The following is a 10,333-nucleotide window of genomic DNA, read 5'->3' as shown; positions in this document are numbered from 1 at the left end:
GAGTTGGCTGGTGACGGCCCGGCCCGTTACTACGTCCTGGGCTTTGAAGCTTAGGTTCTGTTCCTTCAGTACTTTTTTCAAAATAGTTCTAAGATTACAATTATGTAAGGTAGAGGGAATTTTTAGAGATTGACATTATCTTAAAGATCATTCGGGTGATGGCGGCAGAACTATTTCAAAATACTTAGATTAATTTAGAAAACTATTGCTTCAAAGGGAGCGTTATTTCCATTAAACACTTGCTTAGTGTTTAATATACACAGACTGCTGTGTTCTTTGTGCCCTGGGCAACCTACACATTTTGGGGTTTTTTTGTAGGACTTTTAAATTTTGACATAAGACTGTCAACTAAAGAAATGAGGAACAACTGGGAAAAGGACATTGCGGCTGTGATTTCGCCTGAATTGGAGGTAAGCAGTGAGTGGCGGCTGTGTTGCTCCCCTGCCCAGAAAGGAAGGCTCCCGGCGTCTGCTGCCCTTCGTAGCGGTGCCAGCAGGAGCCTGTGGCTGAGCCCGACTCCGACACTCTGCACCTCGAGTCACCCCATCCTCCTCCTGTCCCCAAGTGCTCTTCCCTCCTGCAGCTGCTCATGAGTTAGTCCGAGGAATTACTGGGAATCCAAGTGCAGGCAGTATTTTTCTCTCCATTACTTTTTACAGCAGAGAGTAATGTATGAGGCAGAGAAACAAACTATCACGTAGATACCCACTAAAAATGAGCCGACAATCATAGATGAATTGCTCATCCAGCAGTCACAATACTACTGAGAGTGATACAGGTCTCCGAATCTCATTCTGTTTGGGGAGACATAAATCTATAAACAACACTGAAATTAGAATAAAAGATCAAAGGGAATGCCTGATGACACACTCAGAGCAGGGGACAAACTCCCTAGAATGCAGATACCCACTGGTGGAGTGACTGGGTGTTCCAATCTGTTTGTGGCAATACCTCACTTCCAGAATTGTTTCATCTTCTCCATCCAGCATCTAGATAAAACCCTTCCCGCCGTTCATATTCAGATCAGCCAAGATAAGCGTATCAGCTCTAACCCTGTGGCCAAAATAATATATGGTGACCCAGTGACCTTCCTGCCCCACCTGCCCCGGAAAAGTGTGGTCCACTGCTCTAAGATTTGGAGCTGCAGGAAGAGAATTACAGTTGAGCACCTCCAGCACATCGTGGAGCAGAAAAATGGCAAAGAAAGAGTGCCCGTCCTCTGGCACTTCCTGCAGAAGGTACGTCTGGCTCACCCTGGCTGCCTCCCTTTTTCGGTGCAGAGTTCCCCAGTAGACCTGAAGGCCCTGGGCTTTTATGTAGTATAATTATTCCTAAAGACGAGACGTCTTCACCAGACTATTTCAGTGCTTTGATTTTAAATAGAATGTCTGTAGCAGAAGACTCACGGACAGAGATCTTCATTCATATCAAACCGTATGATCGCCTGAAGTGTCAAGTCACAGATGAAATACACACCCAGGTTGGGATTAGCCGTGGCCTGTGGGGAAGCTGGAGGTCAGGAGAAGGCCTCCGTCATCACTCAGCCAGACAGAAAAGGAGGCAGCTCTTTCCCAGCCGCCGTTCCTCTGTCTGCAGTGCTGGAGCATGGGCAGATCAAACCTAACTCCTCCCTGTGCCTAGGCATTGAGGTACAGGCGGAAGATGCGAGCGAGTGGCTGTGTGCTGACGGTGGTGGGGTACTGGGGAGCCATCAAGTGGACTGATCATGTCTGTTGGAATTAGAAACACACACTTTTTGGCTGGGCGCGGTGGCTCATGCCTATAATCCCAGCACTTTGGGAGGCCGAGACGGGTGGATCACGAGGCCAAGAGATCCAGACCAACCTGGCCAACATGGAGAAACCCCATCTCTATAAAAAATACAAAAGAATTAGCTGGGCGTGGTGGCACACACCTGTAGTCTCAGCTGGTTGGGAGGCTGAGGCAGGCGAATCTCTTGGACCCGGGAGGCAGAGGCTGCAGTGAGCTGAGACTGTGCCACGGCACTCCAGCCTGGCAATAGAGAAGGCAGGCAGGCAGGCAGGGAGGAAGGGAGAGAGAAGGAAGGAGGGAAGGAAGGCAGGGAGGCACACTTTTCTAACTTTCATCCATTTGTACTTTCATTTTCTATGACAGATTTTCTAATCATTTCTCTCCATGAACTAGTATTTGCTGTCTGGCAGGGCAGAAGATGATTGGAAGTTTATATTGGTCAGTTAGGAAATATTAGTCCTTCCAATGACAGGAAGGACTTCCTCTCAATGCTGTGCTGTCTCTCTGAGGTGGTTTCATTATATCGAAGATGTTTAGATCCTGGGTCTTCAGAAGGACACCCAGGAATAACGCCAGCCCTCGCTGCCTAAGCTCTGGGTCTCTTCTCAGCAGCTTCTCTCCACACCCAGCCAGTCACATGGGCCCAGGGGCACATTTCCTTCATCAGCCTTTGGTGCACGTGGCTGATGTACCATCTCCACAGAGGCCGGGTTCCGCTTTCTCCGTCATCCATTTCTAACATGTTGCACCGTCAGTAGACTTGCAGGAAGAGCAGGAGGGCCCTTTTTCCATTTTCAAGCTCCATGCCATGTCACAGAAAATGACACTGACCAGATTAAGCTAGAAATACAAGTCTCCCCGCCAGCCTCAAAGTCTATATCCCCAGTAACATGTTTTAGGTAAATAAAAAGTGTTACCAGGTGGTCTTCCCTTCTCCAGGAAGCAGAGCTGAGGCTGGTGAAGTTCCTGCCTGAGATTTTGGCCCTGCAAAGGGGGCTGGTGAAGCGGTTCCAGAACGTCCCGCAGGCTGAATACCGCTCCATCAGAGGCTTCATCAGCAGCCACAGTTCAGGTGTGGCTCTGCTCTGACGAGACCAGGACTGTCCCGCATTTGGTGGTTTGAAAGGATCGCTGCAGAGGGGGGCGGGGGGGGGGAGGAAAGGAGGGACTGATGGGCACTCTACAGCCTAAGCCCTTAGCATGAGATGAAGGGTACTTGAACCCCAAAAACATCAGAAGCTTTTGCTGCAGCTGAAAAGCACCTCCCTCTCTAGCTCCGCAAACTCGGCTCAGTGCTTCAAACAGCACCTCAGACATGCTCGACTGCACAGCGCAGCAAAGATGGGCTCCTGGCAGAACATGTGACAAGGGTGGTGTGGCCCCAGCAGGGGGGTTGCCATCACAGGGCTCTTACAAAGTGTTCTATTCAACAGATGGGTTAAGGCAGCTACTGCAGAACAGAATCACCATCTTTCTGTCGACATGGAACAAACTGAGAAGATCACTTGAGACAAACGGTTAGTGTCCTGTCCCCGTCACTAAGCATTCCAGGAGAGCCTGGTCTGAAAGCTTTTCCCATCAGCCTGACTCGGCCCATCCTGTGAACACAGCACTGTGTTAATGCTTAACTAGTGACTCTTTTGATGGCGGTGTCTGGGATGAGGAAAATAAACCCTCAGTCCTCTTCAGTCCCTAAATGGCTTGAACAAGAGAGCTGAGAAACTGAGCATTTGAAACTCATCAGCATACGAGATGGCGCAGAACCCAGACCCAGCTCCCAGCTCTGTGTGGAGCTGATGGCTTCTGTACCCTCCTCTCCATGCCTAGATTCTATGAGGAGTTGAACTCCTCTCTGCTTAAGAATGACCCTGTTGTTTAAAGGTGAGATTAGCCTACCTCAAGAGTACTGCAGCACGGACTTGGATCTGGACACTGATTTTGAGATCCTCCTGCCACGTCGACGGGGCCTGGGTCTCTGTGCTACCGCTCTCGTCAGCTATTTGATTCGCCTACACAACGAAATCATCTACGCGGTGGAAAAATTCTCCAAGGAAAACAGCAGGTGTGTGCATGAGCTAACAGGAAGTAGTGCCTGCTCGGCCCGGGGTCCCCAGCCCAGTGGGGCAGACAGAAGCAAGCCTCAGCCCCTTTCCTAACAGACACCCCTTCAGCCGCCCTCACAAACCAGCGACCACCCCACACCTGGGTACGGTATTCACCTGCTCCAGCTGTGGGAAATCACAGAGGAGCCAGCTCCCTGCAACCTGGAGCCTTCAGCCCACGCGCCCGGCCTGGAGGCTGGCCTGGATGCCGAGCGCTGTCTTTCTGCCCCTCAGCTATTCCGTGGATGCCTCCGAGGTCACTGACCTGCACGTCATGAACTATGAAGTGGAGCAGGACCTGATCCCGCTGATTCTCTCCAACTGCCAGTACCAGGTGGAGCAGGGCAGGCAGACCCTGCAGGAGTTCGACCTGGAGAAGATTCAGCGGCAGATCATCAGCCGCTTCCTCCAGGGCAAGCCCTGGCTGAGCCTCAAGGTAGGGCTGACTCCACCACTACTGCTGGTCTGGTCAGTGTGTCTGCTAGAACAGCAGCCCTTGGAGTGTCTCTTGTGAGAGGGAGAAGCGCCTCACCCCACAGTATCTGCATCCCTACCCTGACGCCCACACAACCTCTGTGTGTCATGGAGCCGGTCTGTTCCTGCTCTCCTGAGCCCCCTCCTGCAGAGCCATCTGCACCTCGGTCCCCCAAGGGACTGTTGAGCTCTTTTTTTCTGAAACAGGGTCTCACTGTTTCCTAGGCTGCAGTGCGGTGGTGCCATCTCAGCTCACTGCGCCCTCCCTCCACCTCTGGGCTCAAGCCATCTTCCCGCCTCAGCTTCCCAAGCTGAGACCACAGGTGTGCACCATGACACCTAGCTAATTTTTGTATTTTTTGGTAGAGATGGGGCTTCACCACATTGCCCAGCTGGTCTTGAACTCTTGGGCTCAAGGGATCCGCCTGCCTTGGCCTCCTAAACTGCTGGGATTACAGGCGTGAGCCACCCACCGTGCCTGGCTTACTGTGGAGGTCTCAATGGCCTCGTCATCTAGGTTTTTCTACCACAGTTAATGGCACTGCCACCCCCACAGCCCCTCTTCCTTCAGCCTCCTCAGAGAACCTGCCCGCAGGCACCACTAGCTGTGCCTTCTGGGTCCTCATCTGACTGCCAGAGCCCACTCGAGTTAAAAGCATCTGTCCGTAACCTGGACTGTTGGCAGTTCCTAACTGGTCCCCACCTCCAGGTTCTTCAGTCCACAGCCTAAAACCCACATCTGGCTTTCTTCACACTGTGCTGACGGCCCTGCCTGGCCTCCCTGCACATGGGATAAAGCTGACACTGTGGTCCAGCATGGGAGGCCCTGTAGCCTGGCCCAGCCCTGCCTCCAGCCCGAGCCACCTCCCTACCCTGCCTCCCATGATCTCACGCACGGGAGCTGCAGCGGGCACTTGTTCCTTCCAGCTGCAGTCAAATGTACTGGACCTATGTACATCTATCCCCGCACCACCCGCAAGTGGGCCTGGAACTGAGAGCCCACAGCTGTTTATAATTCCGCCTCGCTTCCCTGTCCACCGGCAGAGTGACTGCCTGTGCCCGGTCTTTGCCTTCAGTGGCTGAATACATGAATGAGCCATACACAGATACCTCTTGCCCTCACACCTCCTGTGGCGAACCAGGCCACAATGACATGACAATATCTTGTCCTGTAACTGGCCGTGGGGGCTCAGCTGGATTCCCTATTGTGCTGTTTCTGTAAACAGTGGGTTAATGACAGGGAGGGGCGCTCTCTGCCAAGGGATACACTGGGCAGCTTGGCACTATACTGGAATTCTGGCTGAAGATTCTGTTTGTCATCTGATGGAAACGTCCACGATGGATTTAGTTTTTAAAAATGTTTTTCTTTCTCAATTTAGGGAATACCCACCCTGGTATACAGACACGACTGGAACTACGAAAATCTCTTTATGGACATCAAGAACAAAATGCCACAGGTGGTCCCCATAACCCTTCTCCTTGGCACGGGCCTTTTTGCCTTCTGACAACACGTGTTGTCATCCATGTTAGGCCCACTCTAGCTTGCCCTGGGTGTTTGCTGTGACCCGCAGTTTCTATGGCCTCCCTGAGGACCCCAGGGGGCTCCCTAAGAGCCCAGTGCTCTTTGCAGAGGGCAAGCAAGACAGCAAGACAGCAAGATTTCTTGTAGAGTAAAAGCAGATTGACATCTTATGGGTTCAATGCTTAGGAATGATGTCATGGCCATGCATGCTGAGGCAGAAAGGCCACGGAACCAATCTGTTCCTGCTCTCTGCATGCTGATATTGGTGGCAGATCTGTGTGTCATGGAGCCCATCCGTGCCTGCTCTCTGCATGCTGGTATTGGTGGCAGACCTGTGTGTGTCCCACGGTCTTCAGGGTGGTTTGAGGATTCACTGCCCTTGTATCTATTTCTATGGAAAGTCTGGACAACTGCCTGCATAGTGCGCCCAAGTGTCAACTGTTACTTTTACAGTTGACCCCACCTGTGGCTTGGGCAGCGAAGGGGCTCAGCCCTCTTACCAGGTGGTGAGAAACAGGAAGCCAGCCACAGAGGTCCCTCTCCTGCTTTTCCTTTCCTAGACCTCCCTCCCCAGCTCAACCCTCAGTGCCATCAGTGGACAGCTGCAGTCCTACAGCGATGCCTGTGAAGCGCTGTCTGTCATAGAAGTCACTCTGGGGTTCCTGAGCACGGCAGGCGGGGATCCAAACATGCACCTGAATGTGTATATTCAAGACATGCTGCGGATGGGCGACCAGACAGCGCAGGTGTTACAGGTGGGTCACACGAAGGCGCTCTCCAAGGAAATCAGCACAGCCCTTCATCCTAGTCTCCCTGCTTCCTGCTGTGATAGGACATTCAGGGAGTGCCACTCCAGGCTGCCTGAAAAGGATGGGGAGATGAGAACAACCGCTCACCCGGTCAGTCCACTGTAAATACACAGGGGACAGCAGAGACACACTCGCTAGAAATGCCAGCAGTCTAGACAGAGCCCAAATGTGGCTGAGCACAAGCCCCCTGCTAACCGCGTGATGTGAATGGACTCCGAGGTGCTGTAGGCGGGAACTGGCGGACAGGACAGGGCCTTCCTGTGGAGGGAAATAACATGAGTACAGATGGAGTGAAAAGAAGAATGCCCGTGTGGAGAGCACTCAGGTGACACCTCAGCCCCCACTCAGGAATTCTGTTCCTCCTGCAGGCCCTAAACAGATGCCAGTTAAAACACTCCATTGCCCTCTGGCAGTTTCTGTCTGCTCATAAGTCTGAACAGTTGCTGCGACTGCAAAAGGTGAGTTGGGTCCGTTCCTCTCCGCCGGACAGAGGGACTGACTGCGCTCCTTTCTCCCTGCAGGCTTTGATGTGTCATTTGGTCTTCCATCGTTTTAGGAGCCATTCGGGGAAATCAGTTCGAGGTACAAAGCAGATCTGAGCCCGGAAGATGCTAAGCTCCTCGGCACATTCCTGAATCAGACTGGCCTAGACGCCTTCCTCCTAGAGCTGCACGAAATGATAGTCTTGAAACTAAAGAACCCCCAAACCCAGGGGAGCTTCAACCCTGAGTGGAGGTATGGATTCGCACACCTGTTGGGCAGGGCAGACACAGAACATTCTGCTGTTTTTCCTATGATCTTCCACAGACACAAAAGTAGTTCTTTCTTATCACAGAATCCCATTTCCTGCTTTTTGTCATTACCAGGGCACCCAAGAACCAACTTTTTGGTTTTAATCTCTATTGGGTGTATTTTTTTTTGTTTGTTTTGTTTTTGAGACAAGAGTCTTGCTGTCACTCAGGCTAGAGTACAGTGGAGCAATCTCAACTCACTGCAACCTCCGCCTCCTGGGTTCAAGTGATTCTTACGCCTCAGCCTCCCAAGTAGCTGGGACTACAGGCATGTACCACCATATCTGGCTAATTTTTGTATTTTTTGTAGAGATGGAGTTTTGCTATGTTGGCCAGGCTGGTCTTGAACTCCTCACCTCAAGTGCTTCACCCGCTTCGGCCTCCTAAAGTGCTGGAATTACAGTGTGAGCCACTGTGCCTGGCCTAGGATTTCTGGTCTTAACATTTTGGTTCTGCTGACAACTGGAAAAAGTGACATAAGGGGATTGATTTGTCCCTTCTGTTGTATGGGAGACTGGTATTTTTTGAGACAGGATCTCACTGTCACCCAGGCTGGATGGTAGTCCCAGGTCAGGAACTCAGTTGATTGACCTTAAACTGCTCAGGATTTCTGGTTCTCTTGAGACTGAGTCTTGCTCTGTTACCCAGGCTGGAGTGCTGTCGTGCAATCTTGGCTCGCTGTAGCCTCCACCTCCTGGCCTCCAGTGATCCTCCCACCTCAGCCTCCTGAATAGCTGGGACTACAGACGTATACCACCATGCCCACCTAATTTTTGTATTTTTGCTAGAGACAGGGTTTCACCATGTTTTCCAGGCTGTTCTCCAATTCCTGATCTCCAATGATCCATCTGCCTCAGCCTCCCACCTGGTATTACACACGTGAGCCACTGGCTGAGGACAGTTTTCAATGCTCTTATTCTTTGATTTTTCAGCCTGAGAGACACTCTGGTAAGTTACATGGAAACTAAAGAAAGTGAAATTCTTCCTGAAATGGAATCTCAGTTCCCAGAAGAGATACTGCTTGCCAGTTGTGTCTCAGTGTGGAAAATAGCTGCTGTCCTGAAACGGGATCGACAAATGAGATAGAATCATTTCCTCAGCTGTCTTTGAGTAAGACTTGGGAGAGAAGGCTCCTCTCGCCTCGCCCCCAGCATGGACTTCATCACTGACTGGTGCCTTTGCATTCAGAAGGAAAGCTGTCAGCATAGCACCAAATTCAAGACCAAGGCGTGCTACGTGAGCTGACAGCTTTCTGAAAGCCAAGCTGTTTCTGAACCATGCATATATATATTCTAAAACTTTCTCATCATAAGTACTGTTCATTAGGAGATGACAACGAAGGTCAGATGAAATTGGAAATAAACCAGTTTACATCCCAGGAGGCAAGCAGCTCAGCCACACGCAGCAATGATCTGTGTCTGCAGCCCGCTTGCCTCTGGCACTGCCCACCCCCGCCCTTGTTTTCCTAAATCTGTGCTCACAGAAGAGAATCTCACTTTCTTCTTTCTTCCATGTCCTTAAATTCTGAGTACCGTACATATACTTCTGGGTTCCCAGGATGATGTGAAAAAGTGCCAGACTGTTTTTTGTCTTCTCACAAATACAAGAAAAATCAGGGCATTTTGTGAGTGCCTTAAGACTAACAAGATCTGACCCATACCCTCACAATGAGTCACTGTCAGATTTCAAAGGGTAAGAGCCAAAAGACTCATTGTGAAAAGCACCGGACTTGGGCCAGTGACACCCTCAGGGCCTCAGTTTCCTCATGCATAAAATGAAGGGAGTGGATTAATGGCCAAAGATTCTTCTGATCCTAATATTTTAAAATTATGAGAGAAACCAGAAGACTGTAAACCTGGGTCCCAGGCCTGGTTCTGGGAGTTCCGTGGGGAGTTTTTATTTAGCATTATGCCAAATAAACACGCAGACTCCATGTGCTCTCGAGTATATGAGTATCTAGTCCTTTCTGTGGTTCTCAGCCAAGGCATACAAGCTAAGACTCAGAGCGTACAAAACCAGCTACGTTTCCAAGGGAGGGAAAAGAACACAGGCCCCAAGCCGGGATCTTGTGCTGCCTTTCTCACTCAAGCGTTGCCTTCTTTCTTTCTAAAATCTGCTTTGACACTTAACAACCTCTTTGGACTAATTTCTCTTCCTAGACAGCTCAGCACAGCTTTTGACAAGTTAGAGGCAGTATCCTTATCATACATTCTAAATGAGGTAACGATTCAATCAACTTGAAATTGAGCCCAAGGAGTGAAAGCTACAAAAACACAAAATGCTTGTCTAGAACTCAGCCACGCACATCTTGGGCAGCACACGCAGGAGGCCTGGAAGGAGCTGTGCTCCGTTCTCTGGTGATGTCGCCGTCATGGTGTCTGATGAAGGGAAGAGTGACCCCAACTGCAGGCAGTGGCTGGTTCCACACAGTCATCCACGATTGTTTCTCCTCCTGGACTAAGCAGAGCTGCTTGCCACGGAGATCTGCATTCCCACCGCCCAGCGATGGGTGTGGGGGCCGGGGGGGCGGGCTTGTGGAAGTCTTCAGCTTGCATCCGGAGCTCCTTTGCTACCTCCGAGCTGGCCATCAGGTGGCAGCTCACACCCACAGATTCTCGTGTGCCACACCTCGGCACCTGGGAGTCGGGTGTCAGTCCTTCTGTGAAGGCCTTTGTTTTCCCTTTGGCCTGGGAATTTTTCCCATTTTTATGAAGGGTTTTTAATTATTTCATTTTGTATGCTGTGCTCAAAGCCTTAGCTGTCATTATCTTGCATTATCTCGTTTGTATAGAAATATATGCCTAGCACAGGCAAAAGTGAATTTTACTTGTTATACCCGTCTTAATAAATTGGAGTTTTGCT

The 10,333-nt window shown here is 50.7% G+C and overlaps 1 protein-coding gene across 3 annotated transcripts in view; it reads left to right on the top strand.

Moving 5' to 3' along the window:
- The window catches only part of RNF213 (ring finger protein 213), a 117,441-nt gene extending 108,026 nt beyond the window's left edge, over nucleotides 1-9,415 (top strand). For 2 of the 3 annotated variants that reach the window (XM_032241417.1, XM_032241419.1), the window contains 11 exons: nucleotides 319-410; nucleotides 987-1,238; nucleotides 2,713-2,845; nucleotides 3,207-3,290; nucleotides 3,655-3,835; nucleotides 4,110-4,311; nucleotides 5,729-5,806; nucleotides 6,432-6,626; nucleotides 7,049-7,138; nucleotides 7,237-7,415; nucleotides 8,404-9,415. In XM_032241417.1, coding sequence (XP_032097308.1) covers nucleotides 319-410; nucleotides 987-1,238; nucleotides 2,713-2,845; nucleotides 3,207-3,290; nucleotides 3,655-3,835; nucleotides 4,110-4,311; nucleotides 5,729-5,806; nucleotides 6,432-6,626; nucleotides 7,049-7,138; nucleotides 7,237-7,415; nucleotides 8,404-8,557 — 1,640 coding nt within the window. In that variant the 3' untranslated portion in view covers nucleotides 8,558-9,415. The remainder of the gene's footprint in view (nucleotides 1-318; nucleotides 411-986; nucleotides 1,239-2,712; nucleotides 2,846-3,206; nucleotides 3,291-3,654; nucleotides 3,836-4,109; nucleotides 4,312-5,728; nucleotides 5,807-6,431; nucleotides 6,627-7,048; nucleotides 7,139-7,236; nucleotides 7,416-8,403) is intronic. The other variant, XM_032241418.1, reaches the window with a different exon arrangement.
- The last annotated feature ends 918 nt before the right edge of the window (nucleotides 9,416-10,333 follow it).

This window comes from Sapajus apella, unplaced genomic scaffold (genome assembly GCF_009761245.1).
Source record: "Sapajus apella isolate SASKATOON/1434 unplaced genomic scaffold, GSC_monkey_1.0 scaffold48, whole genome shotgun sequence".
Lineage (NCBI taxonomy): Eukaryota > Metazoa > Chordata > Mammalia > Primates > Cebidae > Sapajus > Sapajus apella.
This window is presented reverse-complemented; position numbering and strand designations above follow the sequence as displayed.